The sequence below is a fragment of the Oryctolagus cuniculus genome, chromosome 7 (assembly GCF_964237555.1).
Source record: "Oryctolagus cuniculus chromosome 7, mOryCun1.1, whole genome shotgun sequence".
Taxonomy (NCBI): domain Eukaryota; kingdom Metazoa; phylum Chordata; class Mammalia; order Lagomorpha; family Leporidae; genus Oryctolagus; species Oryctolagus cuniculus.
Window position 1 is genome coordinate 133,175,971 of NC_091438.1, and position 19,075 is coordinate 133,195,045.

Below are 19,075 nucleotides of genomic sequence, written 5' to 3' on the forward strand. Positions count from 1 at the left end.
GGTGGAGGCAGAGAAGTAGAATCTGCCCGGCAGCAGAGGACACAAAGGACAGGGAGGAGTGCTGAAGGCAGAAGATCAGCGCCTCTGGCCCTGCTGGTGCAGCTACTGCTGTTGCTATGGTTACCAAGTTTGCTTTGGCTGCTTTCTTTAATCCTGACACAGTTTCAATTAAGGTCTTATTGATTTCTTGGAAGGAAATAATTCTATCATTTCCCCGCTTTGATTTTTTTTTTAAATACCAATAAAAATAACTGTTCCACTCCGGTTGCTTTGTTCTAGTCTGGCCTTTAAAGTTTCATATGCAAAAGCACCAGTTTAGGTATCTCAAAGTTGCCCTCCCTTGGTAGGGTTAGGGTTGTGTCACCTCCAGCAATGCTTTCAGAGAGAGAGAGAGAGAGAGAGAGACCGAGACTTGCAATCTTGAGCTCTATAGGTATTGTACCTGAATTCCATCAAACGTCCCAGTAATCTCAGTTTTAGATGTCTTGCTTCCCATTCACGTTTTCAGTGAGACAAAGTCTACGCATTTGAACGTGGTGGATCAAGGGCGCTGCTTTGAGCTGTCTGCTTATCTTACATGTCTCAGTTTCTCCTATCTGCTGCCCACACAATTGTAGGGGCTCAGATCACTGGTGCTCAGCCTTGTGTGTGCTTCTCTTGATGAGCCAATTTATTATTTATGTGTAGCGGATTCCCTATAGGACCACTGGCGTGTCTTGAAAGTTAATCTCAGACACTTTCCCTAAGCCTCGGGTCACCTGGAATTCCTGGTAAACCAGTGGGAGGGAGCAAAAATGTCCGTTAGCCTTGGAGTTGGAAAACACCAGCTCTCATCCAAGTTTCACAATTGTATTTCACGAACTGGATTGTTCAAGGCCCGGTTTTGATCAAAGGGAAAAGCATACTGTTTTTCTTTCCCCCAGTAAATCCCTTTAGCTTCCTCAATGTCTTTTTTTTTTTTTTTTTTTTTTTTTTTTTTTTTTTTTGACAGGCAGAGTTAGACAGTGAGAGAGAGAGACAGAGAGAAAGGTCTTCCTTTTGCTGTTGGTTCACCCTCCAATGGCCGCCATGGCCAGCACACTGCGCTGATCCGAAGCCAGGAGCCAGGTGCTTCCTCCTGGTCTCCCATGCGGGTGCAGGGCCCAAGCACTTGGGCCATCCTCCACTGCCTTCCTGGGCCACAGCAGAGAGCTGGACTGGAAGAGGAGCAAGCGGGACAGAATCCAGTGCCCCAACCGGGACTAGAACCTGGGGTGCCGGTGCCGCAGGCAGAGGATTAGCCTAGTGAGCCGCAGTGCCAGCTTCAATGTCTTCTTCATTTAAAAAGGGGGGGGGGGATTGATTTATTTTATTTGAAAGGGCAGAGTTACAGAAAGAGGGAAAGACAGAGAAAGGTAGAGAAAGATCATTCACCCACTGGTTCACTCCTCAAATGGCCACAACAGTTGGAGATGGCCAGGCTGGAGCCAGGAGCTGCATCTGAATCTCCCACATGAGTTCAGGGATCAAAGTACCCGGGCCATCTTCCGAGGCCTTCCAAGCACATCAGCAGGGAGCTGAATGGGAAGTGGAGCAGCTGGGACTGGACCTCTGCTTTCACTCCAGCTTCCTGCTGATGGCTCAAGCACTTGGGTCAGATCACTGCCTCCCACATGGGAGACCCAGCTAGAGTTACGAACTCATGGCTCCAGCCCAGACCACTTCTGTTGGGGAGTGAATTATCAGATGGAAGATTTCTCTCTCTTTGTCATTCTGCCTCTCAAATAAATAAATAAAACATTTTTAAAATAAAAGTTTATTTTGGTGCGAAACATTTTTGAAATCCATGCATAGCTTTTTCATAATATGCATTTTCTGTGAGCACTTTGAAGAACTTTTAATTATTTATTTGTAAGACAGAGTTACAGAGAGAGAGAAAGACAGACAAACAGAGAGACAGAGAGAGATAGAACCATCCACTGGTTCACTCCCCGAATGGCTACAATGGCTGGAGCTAGGTAAATTTGAAGCCAGGAGCCAGGAGCTTCATCAAGGTCTCTCCTACATGGGTGCAGGGGCCCAAGCACTTGGACCATCTTCCACTGCTTTCCCAGGTACATTAGCAGGGAGCTGGATCAGAAGTGGAGCAGCTGGGACTCGAACTGGCACCCATATAGAATGGTGGCGCTGCAGATGGCAGCTTTACCCACTGCACTACAGCCCCAGCCCCTGAAACTTTCTTCCACAGAAGGGGAATAGATGCAGAGCAGGCAGAAACATAAGATCCCTGGAGTTACCACTCAGGGGATTATGAAGAATTTCTACCTCCTCTGCATCAGTTTCTTAGTCACCATGTACTAACAAGCAAAAAAAAAAAAAGATTTCTATTTTGGAAAGAAAAAAAAAAATCCTGCTTAGCCAATGGGAAAGGAGAGGAGCCCGACTCTGGTGATCTCACTCTCTCCCAGCCACAAAGGAGACTGTGAGTTATCTAGGACCCAGGGGAATTCCAGCTGTCACCAGGCTGCACTAGCCAAGGTGGAGAAAGCCCAGGGAATCAGGAAGGCATTATCCATCATAAAGTTGCAGCTCTGGACCAAGGAGGCGAGGAATGCTAGCGCTGTGGTAAAGCAAGTCCAGGTGGCCCCTGCATGCAGAACTCTGCCCTCACTGGAACTCTGCGGGCTTGAATTTTTAATTCCCTTCATGTCCCCTTTTGTGCTTTCCTGCATAGCCACACTGCCCTTTTCCCACATAGCTTCCCCTGCCCTTCTTGTTCCACAGGGCCTTTTCCTTCAACATAGAACAGGTGTTTGAGAAGGCTCCAAGCCTGAGAACTTAAACCACATACCTCTGGGTCAGCCGGCAGCTGTGTAACAGTGGAAACCCCAGCTCCCTTGTGGACATTACCTCTTTCCCAGGAGTCTAGGTCAGCCAGTGGTGAGTACGGGCAGTGGAGTCGTTCCAAGGTCTGTTGCTAATGACCTGTACCTCTGCGGAAGCCCTATGAGCCTCTAAACTCTGCCATGACATAAACTCATCCACTGTGCACTGGTACAGCTGAACAGGTTGTTAAAGCAACAAAAGCCTTCCAAACAAATTGGTAAATTGATAGCCAAAGCCTTTGGTCCTCCACCACCCTACTTTTCCCCCTGCCTGCTCCACTGAATCCAATAACTTAATCTGGCACCAAGGCTTGCATTCCTTCTGATTGGTTATGCTCCTGTCTGAATGGGTTGTCATATGGTTTTAATACCATCCCTGTTAGTAGTTGTATTTGGGATTAAGTGAGATGATGCAAAGGACACGGTGGAGAGTCTGGTACATGGTAAAGGCCATGTGAAATCACTGGCTCAGCCAACATCAGCTGTTAAGTGGTTTAAACCTGCAACCTGAAGGGAGAGAGGCAGGATCAAGATCAGGGTCCGAGTGGAGTATTGTGAGCAGGTGAGGATGGGTTATGACTGGCAGTTTAGGAGCAGTCAGAGAGCCCCAAGATGACTCATGGGTGGGGCTGCATGGGTCCTCCTGCCTGGCTGGGGTGGCCAGCCGTAGTCACGCACCAACCCCTACCGTGCAGCAGGCTTCCTCTTGTTTTCACCACTACAGATCCTCTATGTTGCTGGAAACCAGGTTTTGTTTGCCTGAGACAGAGAAGCTTCTTCCAGGAGACTGGGCTCTGCCTTTCTAAGACCTTCGAGAATCAGAGATGCATGCTCCAACCCAAGATTACTCCTTGGAGGATCTTCTGCAGAGGCAGTATTGTGGCTAGGAGCGTAGGCTCTGGAGGCAGAATGCCTGAGTTCAAATCCCAGCTCTGTATGGTGAACTTGCGCCAGCCACTTAACTGCTCTGTGCCTTGATTTCCTCATCTGTTAAAAAGGAGCAACAGCACCTGTCTGTGGAGAGCTCATGAGGAATAAGTTGGGAAATACATATATGGTAGCCCCTACTTATCCAAGGCCCCAGTGGATACCTGGAAGTACAGATAGTACTGAATCCAGTAATTTAATGGTGTCATTTTTGCAGTTTGAGGTGCAACAGCAAAGCTAGCATAAATTTATTTTTCTTTCTTCACAGTTTCATGGAGAGAGGGTTTGTTCTTACTGTAGCTTACTTCACAACTTGTTTTTACTGTAGATTGCTTCACAGTTTCACAGATAGATTTGTTTTTGCTGTAGATCTTAGTAATTAGCATGCGATTTTCCCTCCGTTTGTTCTTAGAGTCTAGAACATTCTCCTTTTCACTTAAGGGAAGCATTTCAGGGCTTGTCTTTGACACATTTGAATTACCATGGTCACTACTCTTGTGCTTTGTGGTCTTGTAAAAGAAGGGTTACCTGAATACAAACACGTTGATGCTGTGACAGTCCTGATCACCAAGATGGCTGCCAGGCCACTACCTGTTGAGCGGCAGGGATACTCCAAACAGTGAGCCTATTCACACCCCAGGTGGGCTGAGGCAGGGCTGATGGAGCAGGATGGGGCGAGATTGCATCATGTTACTCCTAATGGAATGCAATTTTATACTTATGAATTGTTTATGTCTAGAACTTTCCATTTAACATTTTCAGACCACAGTTGACCATGGGTAACTGAAACTCTGGACCGCAAAGCTGCCGATAAGGAGGGACTATGGTAAAGTGCTAGAATAGCGCCTGGCACAAAAATAAAGCTCTGCTGTATACCAGCTGTTGTTAGGGACCCGGGAGTCTATGTGGAGCCATCGGGTTGATCCCCTCATCATTCTGTCCAAGATGCCAGACTCTCTTCATCTTCACGGTTGACCTTCTCCCTCTGCTCTCCTGGGCCCCCTCTCCCAGCTCCAGCATTCTACAGAGCTGGAGCCTAGGGTGATTAAATGTCTCGCTCATAGTCCAATGCAGAATCACAGGCAAACATGGGACGCCGTTGCAAGGTTTCGGATACCACTTCCTCATGCCTTGGAATATGGTCGGCTGGAAGCAGGGTTGGTTCTTGCCCACGTCTGGGTCTCCAGGACCCAGAGCTGAGAAAGCGCCCCGGGCAAGTGAAACAGGTCGGGCATTCAAACACCTGTCCCTTACAAGTCACCAACCAAAGCATATGCCTCCTACCCTGGAGCTCTGGCCTGCAGCCTGGAGAACGGGACTACAAATCCGGCTCACAGCAGAGTGGGACAGCTCCTCCTCAGCGAGCCTAGTCCGGAGCTTCTGGGATCCGCCCCAGAAGCTTCGCTCCGCTCGCGGCAGGTGCGTCCCCATCCCCCATCAAACCGCCCCGCCCCGCCGCTCAGGCACTTCTGCATCCGCGTTCCCATTTGACCAATCCCCGGGCGCCCCGCCCCACTTTTGACAGCTCGCTGAAAGTCCCACCCCCGCACGTGGCCCAGCCAGGAGATAACCGCTCCCCTGTCACCACTAGTTTGGCTTCAAAGGGTCCCTTCCCACCGCCTGCTCGCGTCGGAGCGCTCAGACCGCAGAGCATCCAGGGCTGCCGGGCCAGGCCGGGCTTTGGGGAGACCCCCAAGTGCGGGGAGGAGTTGTTCCCAGGGCCCTGAAACCTTCCAGATCCGCTCAGTGTAAACCGCCTCGGGTTTGTGTCAACATCCGAGGCCGGAGACTGGCGGCGGCTGGGGACCGGCTCCGTCTACAGGACTGGAGGACGGGAGGGTGGGGAATGGAGGAGTCCGTGGGGGTGGCCGGAGGGGGCCTGCTGGGGAAGAGCCCGCGAGAAGGAGGGTCTGTCAGGGCAGGGGTCGCAGGTGAGGGCCTCGGGGCGCCTGGAGACAGCCCCCGCCAGACGCGGGGCCAGCGGGAGTCAGGCGCGGTGTCCACGCCGCGCACGCTGCGCCCCCTCGGCTCAGCGGCGGGAGCTGCTGACCACCGGTCTCCTCCCCGGCACCGCCCACCCGAACACTCGGCCGCTAGCCGTCGCCCCCTTCCAGCTTCGGGCAGGATATGGGGGTGGGGTGGGGTCTCATCTTGTGACTCATCCCCTCTCCCACCCCCACCCGCCGCCAGGGCTTCGCGATTCCGCTGTGGTTCTCCCGTTTCCATAGCAACGGCGCGGTTGTTTTGTGGCTCCACTTGCTCAACCGTCGACACTTTTTACCGCACACCACGGCCCGGGCTCTGAGGCTCGGCGCGGGGGCATAGATTGGGGCATAAGCCTCCGCCTTCCCGGGTCTTGCGGGAAGGTCAGCGCGGGAGGGCGGGGCGCGCTCCCGCCGCTCGGCCTCTCCGGCCTCTCCGGCCTCTCCGGCCGCCCATCCCCACCTGAAACCCCGCCTGCCACTCTGCCCAGCGGAGCCAATCCGCGTCCGATCTTCCCGTGGTGGGGCGGGGCTTATGCAAATCGTGTCTCCTGCGAGAGGCACATAGTGATACAAGAGCTGGGAGGCGGCTCCGGCGCGGACCTCGGAGAGCCTCGCCGCCAGCCCGCCAGCCAGCCTCGTCCCCCGCGGCCCGCCGAGCCATCAGCCACCCGGCGAGCGGCCTCAGGTAACGCGGGTGGGGCCGGGCCCTTGGGGTCAACGTCGTCGGGCCCTGGTGTCCTCCTCCTCCTCTCTCCATCCCCTGACCCTTGATTCATCATCCGGACCCGGTTCCGCCAAAGGGGGCAGCACCTAGAGGGCCCGCCCCTGGGCAAGGGACCCTCATCTCAACCCAGGCTCCATGGGTCCCAGCAAGGAGGCAAAGCCGCCTCCTTAACCCCCAGCCCAGGTAAGAACAACTCTTGCTTTGGGGCACACACACACACAAACACACACATGCACACTTGTGGCATTGCTAGGACTTGGGGAGGCTCCAGTCACCCAGCCCCAGGGCACCCTGACATCACCACAGATAGCCCACTGCACTTCATCTTGGGGGTCCCCACACACACAGCTTCCATGCCACCGGGAGCCCACTCCTTCCTCCCATTGGCCCACACCCAGTCCCTACTTGTCACCCCTTGGGCTGACAGCGCTCACAGCCCACCTGAGGGTGAGAAGAACCCCTCACCCAGGTCAGCAGGCCTCCTCCTCACACTCTCAACAACCTCCCCACAGTGGTCCCCAGTGCTAGGCAGAGGCCCCCTATGTGCCTCTGGTCCTGGCTGGAGGCTGAGCCCGGGACACTGCCTCAGCAGGCCTCCATGCCCTGTCCATCTCTGCCAAGGCCCCGGCCTCCACACCTCCTGCACACCTCCCACACCTCACAGCCAAAGCACCAACTGCTCGCCTTCAGCCTCTCAGGTATCTTTCTAATTCCTCTCGGCTCTGGCTTCCTGCACCTGGCCGCTGACCTGCTCCCATCCTCCTGCTGCTGCACAGGGACAGTGCCAGAGCTCCATGTGGACTGTGTCACTCCTGACCCTAAGGCCAGAACCTGAAGGGTATAAGAGTTGGGTTCAAATCTTGCCTTTGCCTCAGTGACTGACTTTGGCCAAGTCTATTCTCTGATTCTTCGTGGGACGGGGATGGGGAACAGGACAGAGGATGGGCCCCTGACACTGATTCACTCTGGGTCTAAGGCTGATCTTGGAAAACAAGACCCCAAACCATTAGGACGTTTCAGAGGGGCAGCCTGAGGGGTTTCAGACCCTGCTGAAGGAACGTTGCTTCTCACCCAGGCCGAGGCACAGGCCACCCCCTCCCACACACATTCCCAGCCCCTTCTCCAAGAAGTCCCTCCTGGGTCACCAGCCCGCCCTGGCATGGGCAGCTCCAAATTGGAGGAGGACACCAGGGCCCACCCTTTGTTTTTCATCCCCTGCCTCTCATTAAGGAGAGGAAGACCTGGCCACTGCTGCCGTTGCTGCTGCCCGGAGAAGAGCAAACGAAGGAGAGGAAAGAGAAAATCTCCTGACCAGGGAGCTGTTGTCACCATGGCAACTGCCTCAGCACCAGCTCCTCCGGAGCTGGGTGAGGGTGTGGGATTATTGCCTCCTCCAGTCCCGCCTACCTTCACTGCCACCTTCCCATCCACAGCCCACAACCCCGAGCCCTCTAAAAGCCGCTGAACACAGACGGGCTGTGGCCTTGGGAACGGGGCAGTGCCGGCTCCTTGGCGGCTGGAGGACAGCCCTCAAGAGGTAAGCAGAGGAAGCTGCCCATGTCCAGCAGGGCCACGGCTCCAGCAGACCATGCCCCGAGCCAGGCTCTGGCCTTTGCCTTGTTGCTGATGGGCTCTAGTTGGCTTTGGGTGAACCCTTCCTTTCTCTGGCTCTGGGTTCCATTGTCTCTGAAGTGGGCGCGACAGCTGGAGAACACAGATAAACAAAACAGCCTGACAGGTTCCAAGGAGGAAGAAGGTCTGTTCCTCTTACATCCTCCACTGAGAGCTATTCATTGAGCATCGCTGCGTCCTAGGCACTGCCTTTAGGTCTCTGCAGGGTGGTTCTGTGCCAGCACAGAGGGCAGCACTGGGGAGCTACAAGAGGGCAGACTCGGGAACCATTGGAAAGGCACTTTTCTCACTTTCCAAGCTGCTCAGAAGGGGCTTGGGGGGCGGGGGAGGATAAGCTCCTTGCCATTGAGCTTTTTCTGGCTCCGGTCGGTTTCTGAGGCAAAGACTTCCACTAAACCGGGCTGCAGTCTGTACTCCTAGAGTACCAACTGAGGGTCAGAGAGCTCTAAAGTCTGCTTGCATGTGTGAGTGGCTCCAGGGCCTTACAGGGTCCATTCATGCCTGGAGCCCTGAGCCCATGCTGCTGAGAGCCCACTTTAAGCTGGATAGGGCTGATCTTGAGGAAATGGGCTCCAGCCAGGCCCCCAAGGCTGACTGTAGCTTGCATCAGTCCAGGAGAGAAGAAAATATGTTACAGGAGAGAAAAACAGCTAAGCACATAGATGAGGTCAGTTCTGGCTGTGAGAAGCCTGGTTCCAGAAGAATATACAGCAGACAAGGGAGCAGAGGGAGGTGAGCCTAGACAGGTGGATATATGAGACCACATTCTAGAGGATTTTGGAGTTCCCAGGGACCCATGGCCATGGTCACCTGTAGCTTATCATTGTATCTCTAGCATGTCGGGAGCCATTACCTCAAAGTAGAAGAATCCAAAGAAAGGAACTTCCGCGAAGCAGGTGAATCCCTATGAGCCTGGGCTTGGCTTGGCAAACTCAGTGCCAGGTGGATTTCAGCCCCCTTGACTGATACCCTGGCTCTGGACACAGTGAAGCACTTCCAGAGAAGAGACTATAGGACGTGGCAGCCAGCTAGATCTAGGGGAAGGAGAGAGGGGAAAACCGAAGACAACTAAGATGGGGTTTTCCTCCCAACCCTGACGGGAGAGCAAGAAGGAAGGGGTGAGGGGAGAGAGATGGATCATCTTCAGTTGAGGGTGAGTCTGGCTGTGGACACATTGTCTCAGAGGTGCCACTGGGCACCCCAGAGGTGGACATCTCATGGGTATCAGAAACTGTGGCCCAGAGCTCAGGCAAGATGGTCCCACTGAGGCCAAAAAGGAGGCAGGTAGAGATGGAAAAGGTCTGTGCTGAACAAAAGCAGTCGTGATTCAGAGAGGGTAGTCCAGGCACATGAGTGGCTTCAGCCCTAGTGCTCATCTGGAGCCTTGTGCTGACCTGCTGGGCAGCTCTGAGCTAGCCCTTTCCTCCTTCTCAATTTCAGTTGTCACTAAGAGAATGGAGAAGCTCACTTCCAACTTTGACTTCTGAGGGTCTCAAGCTTTATAGGGAACGGAGAGAAATGAAAAAGGAGCCTAGGGACCAGGTATAGGCAGGGAACAAGCAAGGCCCCAAGAGACAGAATTGTGGGCAGGGAGGAGAAAAGGGGCAGAAGGTGAGGACCACACAGACACTGTGTCACACACACACACAGACATGTGTGCTCTGACAGATTTGCAGCCTCACGCATTAACACCTTCCCACACACAGCCCCAGCCCCAGCACTCAGGCACACCCCACAGGAGACAGTGGAGAGAGGCTCTGCCTCCCCCACCAGGCACTTCTGCCTCCGAGTTCTCCAGCTTCTTTGACTACACCCTGAGCCTTCAAAATCTTTTGGACTTAGGGAGGGGGGTAGCTGGGGATGGAATCTGCCTCTTTCCATGGGTGTTCCAGAGACATCCATGCCTGCCCCTCCTTGCCATCCCCCAGAAGTTGGGGGGGGGTGTCTATTGCTACTTTCGCTGCTCCTTGATCTTCCTATGGCTCAGTGGAGCAGTCTGAACCCCACAGATATCCTGTAAACAGCTTGAGGTCTCCCAGCAAAAGATAAGGCATGGAACAAACCAGCCCCAAACCTGGCTGTTAAGGGCGTAGCCCAAGGCCACGCTGGCATGGGCCAGGTAGCGGAAGTGGAATTCCTCTGCCAGCCCAAGGACTTCCTTTGTTCCAGAGTATCTTCAGGGCAGGCCACCCTGGGGTGGGGCACTGGCCCCCTTCCAAAGAGACTCTGGGCAGGTCAGAGGTGTTTTCCAAGCCACACCCTGAGGAACCTAGGCTCCACAGGAACATGCTTCCCAGGGAGGTCAGACAGGAGTAGCCATTCAGTATTTGAGGCCTGGCCATGCTTCTGGGGGAGGGTCTGCACCACCGTGTGCAAACAGTTCTCCTGGCTCAGGCTACTTGAGGGACTCTTATTCCAGCCAGGGACTGACCTGCTGTTCCCCAAGCCTGCTTCTCAGCACCAGTACCTCCATTCCGCCCTAGTCTGAGCATCTGCCTCCACTCTTCTGTCCCCCTCACCCTCACCTGCAACCAAGCAGCCGTCACATTCTGCAGTACCCTCGCATTCTCCCCAATTTCTAAATCATTTCTCCACAACCCTATTCTAGCGCCATCAGCTCTCACCTGAACAGTATGGCAGGCCCCTCCCCCCTCTCCACCTACCTGCCTGTGAGCCCAGCTCATCTTGCACACTGCAGCCAGAGGAGAGATTTGAAAACACATGCCTTCCCTCTGGGTCCCCAGCACCTAGATGGGGACTCAGCATATTGTAAGCACCCTGCAAGCCTTGTTCGAAAAGCCCTGTCCCCTACAGGTGAAGTTCAGGCTCCTTGGCATGGATTGAAGGCCTTGTCTAATCCCTCATCTACCTCTTCATATAGAAGAGTGGCTGTGTCTGCTTTATCTCTGTCCCTGGCCCAGGGCCTAGCACACAGTCAGCCTCAATACATGCTCAGGGAATGAATGGATTAATGAAAAGCAGGATGTAATCAGGTCATCAGTGCCACAGGCTGGGGTTTCTGTGTGTACAGAGGAAGGAGGGAGAGAGACTTCCTGCTGCTGGGGAGGGTGAAGGGGTGGGGGAGGGCTCAGAAATGCCTTCAGGAACATCTCGGGAGATGGTGACAGGGAGACACAGAAGGAAATGGCCTCCGATCCCTGGTAGGAGAGGAGCTTGCTTTGGGGGGAGGGGGCTGATTGCAGCCGGCCCTGCACAGCCAGGAGAGGAGCCGCAGCTTCGTTCCCCCAGTGTGGGGAGTGGCAGGTGTGCCCAGGAGAGGAGGGGCTGGAGGTGGCGGCCAGCTGCAGCCCAGATCAGCTGGGAGAGTGGAGCCCTGGAAGGCGGGAGATCCCAAGGGCCAGGAGGGGAGACCTGCTATGAGGAGGGAGAGGGAGAGGAGGCAGGGCTGTGAGAGGAAGGGGAACCAGATGTGTTGGGGGCAATCTCCTGTGGACGCAGCGAGGCAAAGGATGGAGCCCCGGCTGGAGGAAGGTGGTGACACGAGGGGCACCTGTGCCCAGGAGGGACCCTGGGGGAGAGCAGGTCCGGCTCCTTGCGGGAAGGGGACTTGGCCTCTGGGCCAGGTCCGAAGCAGCCCTCTCTCCCCCAGGCCCCGCCATGGGGAAGACCAACAGCAAGCTGGCCCCCGAGGTGCTGGACGACCTGGTTCAGAACACGGAGTTCAGCGAACAGGAGCTGAAGCAGTGGTACAAGGGCTTCCTGAAGGACTGCCCCAGCGGCATCCTCAACCTGGAGGAGTTCCAGCAGCTCTACATCAAGGTGGCCGGGGCCGGGAGGGCAGGGCGGGACCCCGAGCAGCGCGGGCTTGGCGGGCGGAAGCGCGGCAGGGCAAGGCCGGCCGCGCCCCAACCTCCCGCTTCTGCCCGCGCAGTTCTTCCCCTACGGCGACGCCTCCAAGTTCGCGCAACACGCGTTCCGCACCTTTGACAAGAACGGCGACGGCACCATCGACTTCCGGGAGTTCATCTGCGCCCTTTCGGTCACCTCCCGCGGCAGCTTCGAGCAGAAACTCAACTGGGCCTTTGAGATGTACGACCTGGACGGCGACGGGCGCATCACCCGCCTTGAGATGCTGGAGATCATCGAGGTGCGCGCGGGCGGGCTGCCTTCACCTCTCCAGCCACCCTCCTGTCAGCTCGGGAGCTTCTCGCTGCTCCCCAGCGCCCCACCCCTCAGCCCGGCCCCAGGGTTTTACCCCCTGGGGTGGGTACCGTCAGAAACCTCATTTTATGAATGGGGAAACGGTAGCAAGTGGTGGTTTGTGATTCAATCCAGGGAGTCTGACTCCAGCGTCAAAGTATTCATCCAATGAGGAGGTGTCCAGCGCCTGACACCTGCCAGTCACTGTTCCTGCTTTCATGGGACATTCTTTCTAGTGAAAGAGAGAGAGAGAGAGAGAGAGAGAGAGAGAGAGAGATCTGCCATCTGCTGGTTCATTCCCCAAATACCAAAGCCAGGAGCTGGGAACTCCATCCGGGTCTCCCACATGAGCCTAACTACTTGAGCTGTTGTCTGCTGCCTCCAGGAATACACACTACCAGGAAGCTGAAATCAGGAATGCATCCAGGACTCTAACCCAGGCACTCCAATGTGGGAAGCAGGGGTCCCAAGGGGAATCATAGCTGCTGTGCTGAGTGCCCACCCTCTAGTGAGAAATTTACCATCAATAAGCCTATGCCATTTCAGCCAGTCAGTGCTAGGGAGGAGATAAGCTTAATCCTCCGCCTAGCGGCGCCGGCACACCGGGTTCTAGTCCCGGTCGGGGCGCCGGATTCTGTCCCGGTTGTCCCTCTTCCAAGCCAGCCCTCTGCTGTGGCCCGGGAGTGCAGTGGAGGATGGCCCAGGTGCTTGGGCCCTGCACCCCATGGGAGACCAGGAAAAGCACCTGGCTCCTGGCTCCTGCCATCGGATCAGCGCGGTGCGCCGGCCGCAGCGCGCCGGCCGTAGCGCGCCGGCCGCGGCGGCCATTGGAGGGTGAACCAACGGCAAAGGAAGACCTTTCTCTCTGTCTCTCTCTCTCACTGTCCACTCTGCCTGTCAAAAATAAAAAAATAAAAAAATAAAATTAAAAAAGGAGATAAGCCATGCAAAAGAAAGAGAATGGTGCAGAAGTTATTCTACATAAGGTGAAAAGAGTGTAGAGCAGCTGACCCCTGCGTGGGGTGGGGGGAGGGCCTTCTGTGATGAGGGGCCAACAGACTTAGGGTGGACTGTGTTTGTATTGTGCAGAGAGGGGCTGGGAGGCCAAGGTGGTTGGAGAGAAGTGAGTGAGGGGACAGCGATAGGAAAGGTGAGGAGATGGGGAGCCAGGAACCCAATCTCTGTGCATCTTGTGGACCAGGTGGAGACTTTGAATTTGTTCCGAGTGACGTGGGGAGCTCTTCAGTGATGGCTCTAGATGATGGGGGAGGGGAAGGGAGAGAGCAGCAGAAGCAGAATGACCAGTTAGGAGATGTCCAGATAGTCAGTCACGAGCTGGTGGGGGGCTACAATCTCAGAGGTATAGTGGAAACAGTAGGAAGTGGTTGGTTTGGAATCCATTGAAAAATTAGAGCCAGCAAGATTTGCTGAATGGTTGCATGTAGAGTGTGATGGGGAGCAGAGTCAAGAATTGTATCCGGGCTGGTGCTGTGGCGTAGCGGGTAAAGCTATTGCCTGCAGAGCCGGCATCCCATATAGGTGCCGATTCGACTGTCCTGGGTGCTTCACTCTCCACTTCCGATCCAGCTCCCTGCTGATGCACCTGGGGAAGCAGTAGAAGATGGCCAAAGTGCTTGGGCCCCTGCACCCATGTGGGAGACCCAGAAGAAGCCAGGGCACAGCCAGGCCAAAACCAGGAGCTGGGAATTCAATCCAGGTCTCCCTCATGGGTGACAAGGACCCAAGTACTTGAGCAGTTACCTTCTAAGGCACGCATAAGCAGAAAGCTGGGATCAGGAGCAAGACTGGGACTCACACTCAGACACTGCCATGTGGGAAGCAGGCATTGCCAGCAGGGTTTTACTTGCTAGGCTGAATGCCAGTCCCAGATATCCAGCCTTAATTACCGCCCGGTATCCTCACCTTCCCCCAGTGCTCTCCCCGCCCTGCCCTGCTCCCTCTCATTCACCTCCCAATCCTCAACACCCCTTGTGGGCACACCCACCTCTCTCCTCACCCCACCAGGCTATCTACAAGATGGTGGGCACTGTGATCATGATGCGCATGAACCAGGACGGGCTCACACCCCAGCAGCGCGTGGACAAGATCTTCAAGAAGATGGACCAGGATAAGGACGACCAGATTACCCTGGAGGAGTTCAAGGAGGCAGCCAAGAGCGACCCGTCCATTGTGCTGCTGCTGCAGTGCGACATGCAGAAGTAGAGGCTGGTGAGGGGCAGGGCCCCTGGCCGTGGGGGGCATGGCCGCCTCCCTACCTGATGACCTCTCTGGCTGGTCCTTACCCTGGGGGAGGGGCACTCCAGCCTCACTCTCTGGCCCACTCCCTCCTCTCTGCCCAAGCCCTCCTTCCCCTCAGTCAAAAGATCCTTGGGGGCCCACGTCGCCGTGCTAAAAAGCAGACAGGGCCTCAGGTGTCCTGTCATTTATCCCCACCCCCCAGCCTTGGCCCAGAACCAACATCCCTTGGGCAAGGGGGCTTGGCTTTTGCCCCAAGAGGCAGGGTTAGGGAGGGGGACTGGGGTCCTGCTTTGAGATTCTGCTGTTCCTGGGATATGCTTTGTAGAATGTGGTCTCGCAGGCCCCACTCCAAGAGTCAGATTGGGTGTGTCCTTTCCTGGGGACCCAGAACCCTCGATGGTGGTCTGTGTCCTGCTCTCTCAATGCTGCCTGGCCCCTCTGGCCCCAGCCTTTGGAGCAGCTCTTCAGTTCTTTCTTCAGCTAAAGTTTCTTGAGCACTTGCTCAGTGCCAGGCACCTCCAGGTGCTAAGGATAATGGCAGTTTACCTGACGCAGTCCTGGCCCCCAGGAGGCTCCAGAGGTGGACTTCCGGTGATCAGAGTCTCCCGCAGCGATGGTGGGATGGCGAGCACAGCAGAGCCGAGGGCATGCAGAGGCTGGCGAGTTTGAGAGGAACTTCAAATCTTCCAGCTCAGCTCCACACAAAGCTGCAAAAGAGGGCCAGAAAAGTGTTGGCAAGTTCAGGAGAAATCTGAGTGGACATTTTAAGAAAAATGAAAATTTACATAATAGTTATTTTTTTATTACCCTTTAAAAGAGCTAAAGTCATTTTATGAGTTTAGGATGTTAAAATATACTCTATATTATTTGGTTTCTTATAAAATGATTAAATAAATGTAGAAAATTATAATCGTGGGGGGAAACCTGAGAAAACAGAAGGAAATACTATCAAACTCACCAGAAAATGCTTTCTCTTGTCAGGCAAAGCCCTGAGCTGTCACCATCAGCAGCTTTGTGCTGCTTCTGCTTCCTTTTTATCACCTTTGCCAAGTCCACAAGGGACCCTCTATCACACACTTACTCTGGTCGGGTGCTGACTTCAGGAACAGGAAAAGCAAGGTTTGCCAAGAGTGAGACAAATGCGTGGCCCGGGTCTCGGTGCTTCACTTCTGGGTTTGGTTGCATTTCAGGAATGAGCTTGTTCTTTCACTACTACAGATGCAGAAAGAGGTAGAGGTCAAGGACCACCTAGGCACCGGTCAAGGCTCCCAGGCTGCATTTATGGACCAAATACCTAAAAATGGGCTGGGCATGCTCCATTTGAAAGGCTTTTTCTAACCCCCATCCTACATCTGCCAGGTAACTCATCATCTTCCAAATGTGCTGGCTTCGCTTTCCAGTTTTGCATCCGTGAGCCATACATCTGCATGCTTTGACTGCCAGAAAAAGTCATTTTGCCTCTTCAGCAAGTCTTTCACTTCACTTTCTCCTGTACTTGTGATCAGAAATTAGCTTTGATGTGCCGTGACAGTTGACTTTCTCTTGAACTGCGGGTGAAAACACACAGGTGCTGGCAGCCCAGGGTGGGAGGAAGGAGTGATTGCTGACGTGGGGTACAGGGAGGCAGGGACTGCATCTGCGGGAGAGAGACTCAGTGTACTCCTCACTACTGAGTGCTCACCAGTCCTGCTTCTCTGCAGGTGGAAAGTCTTGGGGATGCTGCATTGGACCTTGAGGTACCAAGACCACTAGGTTGCCACTCTTTCTGTCCTGCTTGTGTCACCAACATGGTGACACTGGGGAGTTGACACCCTCAGACAGTAGCTAGCAGGTATTTATCCAGTAAAGCCTCAAGGAATGTTCTGTTGCTCTCCAAAGCTGGCTATTAGGTGTGTCTTGTGCTGTCAGTCAGCACCACAGACATAAATGTTCAGCAGCTGGGCTCAGCTCGGGACTTGAATCTTCTAGCGGAAGACATTTTCCCAAAAGTGGGGTTCCTTCCCTCCAAAAGATTGAATCTAGCTTTGCTCACAGTCACACAGAATTCCATGGCTTCCAAAGGCTCCCCTATACCCCATTCCATTGCATCCTTGCAGCCCAGGAAGGTGGGGGTTTTTGTCCCTTTTCTTGGAACTTGGAAGCCAAGGTTCAGAGAGGGGGAGTTTTTTGTGTAAGAGGTGACACCAGGCTCAGACAGTTTCTTCCCTTCTCCTCCCTGCTCATTTCTCTGACTCTGTGTTGTATGGAGGTTGTCTGTGGGGCAAGCCAGGTTGCTTTCACTTTAGTATGCTTTCTGCTCAGAAGTTTTTGCGGCTACCGCCTTCCAAAAGGAACCAAAAGGAACTTCAACTTGGTTGAAGTTCTCACATTTTCCTGTTTCCCAAGATATTTCCAAGAATTTTGTTTCTGCTTCTGGGCATCTCTGCTAACATGCTAAGGTGGTTTTGGGGATGGCATCTGACTCAGCACCCTGGAAGCATCTTCCTCCATAAGAGAACAGTTTTTTTTTCCAAGCTGGGCAGGCAAGTCTTTCCCATGAGGGGATGTGTGATCACTCCATGTTACTGGACATATAACCATGGGTGATATCTGCTGGTCAGGGCAAGTGTTCACAGATAGCCCAGTAGTATGAACACACACAATGCCAGACCACGATCTAGGACCACTATCTTTCTGATGCGTGGAGCTTCAGGTGGGCCAGCCTTGCTCCCACATGCTCCAGGGTGTCCTGAGGATTGTGCACCCAAGAGCTCCAGTGGTAGAGCCCTGGACCTGCCTTGAGAAGAGACACATGTCTCACATTCCAGCCTCAGCTGAGAAAGTCTTGCCACATAGCACAAGTTTAACAGAGATTTGCATATGACTTGCACAGACACAAAAATATCCAGACAGTTAAAATCTTAATATATCAAAATTCCCCTCTCAAATTGCATGTATTAGAGGAACTCTGAATGGCAAGGTCTCAGAATCTGCCTTCTCACATATTCTGTCTCCATTCATCCTTTTGGGCTCCATCATGAGCCCCTTACTTGCTGTCTCTAGAAATCATAGCCAGGGCTCTTTAACATGCCCACTCCCAACTTACCATTAAGTAAAAGTTAAGGAGAAATGAGTTCATAAGCAAAGGAACTAAATTAGTTTTTTTCCTGGCAATGGCAGACCCTCATCTTGCTGCAGAGAGAGAGAGAGAGAGAGAGAGAGAGAGAGAGAAGGTAAGATATAGGGTGGGGAGAAGAAAGGAAAAAGAGAGGAAAAGAGAAGCAGCTGGGATTTCTAGGCAGGGTATTAAGCTGACACTGTACATATTTTTACACAAAAATTCATTAAAGCAACAAATATTTCCTGAAGGTCCACCCTGGGTGAGGCTTTGTGTTGACTTTAGAGATCACTGTGGAGGTAAGAATACATTTCTTACATGTTTTATTCATCATTTTTGAAGAAAGAAATAATTTGAATCCTACAAGTAAAGGTCCCAGAAAAGTGTAGGGTTTTCTTTCTTTTACTTTTGCCGGAGGGTAGGGGCAGAACCGAGCCTCCCGGGGTCGATGGCCCTTCCTGCTCAGTGGAGTCTCAAGGCAGCAGGTACAAGGAGGCCTTGGGACACAACGGGGCTGGGAGGCAGAGGGGGGCCCCAGTTCCCCAGTGTAGCCCCCTCTCCCCTCCAGATGTGCTATTGTGGCTGTGCCCACAGTGACTGTCCTCACTGTTCACGCTGTGCTGTGTGGTGTGTTTCTTTCCCCACTGACAATGAATAAAAGGTGTGACTGCGCTAGGGGCTCCTGCTTCCTATCATGGGATAGGGCAGAGGTGAAGGGAAAGGGAGAGAAGAGGCTGGTGGGGGTGCCTCAGAGCCTTCCTGGGGCCCAGGATCCGGTTCTAGCCAGAACTCTGGTTATATGGCACAGGAACCCACTTGAGCTGGTTCCAAGAAAGGGAGAGTCAGATGACAAGGGGCCCTGAAGATGGAAAATCAAAGGCTACGTGGGCCTTCAGAGAACTGGAACTGGCAACTGGGCTTCCCCCTTCTCATCTCAGGGCCTCCCGGGCTCTCGTGCACTGGGCAGTATTTGCGACTGTGCCCTTTTCCTTGGCTTCTCTTCAAAATTTCTTGGTTTCCCTGCACAAAGTGGCTGTGCCTCCCACTCTGTGCCTGACAACCCTCCACTCTGGGTCTCAGTTCCAGTTCTCAAGCAAAAGGATCTGATGGGTTTGGCTTAGCTTTCAGTGGTACCCCTGAGGTCAGGCATCCTCCCGTAGTCCAATTATCCATGGCCACACTGCACCCTGCTCTCTGGGGTCTGTGAGCAGAGCAGTCCCCCCCAGCAAAGGAAGCTAACAGCCTCCCTGCTAAGACTCAGTTTCTCCCTGTGACCAGTGGAAGGCACCACTATCCATGACATGACAGTGGAAAGAAAGACCAAGAGCCAGGGTCACAATGAGTCCATGAGGGGTCTCTCATACAGTTAGGAACTAGAGTGACCTCAAAAGTATGTAAGCAGCAGTGAACTAATCTGGAAAAAAAA

At 53.9% G+C, this 19,075-nt stretch overlaps 1 protein-coding gene across 3 annotated transcripts; it reads left to right on the forward strand.

The window, feature by feature from the left end:
• Positions 1-6,329: 6,329 nt before the first annotated feature.
• On the forward strand, positions 6,330-18,321 carry HPCAL4 (hippocalcin like 4). 3 transcript variants are annotated; one of them, XM_070078704.1, is made up of 5 exons: positions 6,330-6,461; positions 11,743-11,912; positions 12,025-12,240; positions 14,319-14,522; positions 15,121-18,321. In XM_070078704.1, exons 2-4 carry the CDS (start codon positions 11,751-11,753, stop codon positions 14,514-14,516), a joined length of 576 nt encoding a protein of 191 aa, XP_069934805.1. In that variant the 5' UTR covers positions 6,330-6,461; positions 11,743-11,750; the 3' UTR covers positions 14,517-14,522; positions 15,121-18,321. The 3 variants fall into 3 exon arrangements, with proteins under 3 accessions (XP_069934805.1, XP_008263741.1, XP_069934804.1); XM_008265519.4 differs by having other exon boundaries at positions 14,319-18,321; XM_070078703.1 differs by lacking the exon at positions 6,330-6,461 and adding an exon at positions 7,827-8,037 and having other exon boundaries at positions 14,319-18,321.
• The last annotated feature ends 754 nt before the right edge of the window (positions 18,322-19,075 follow it).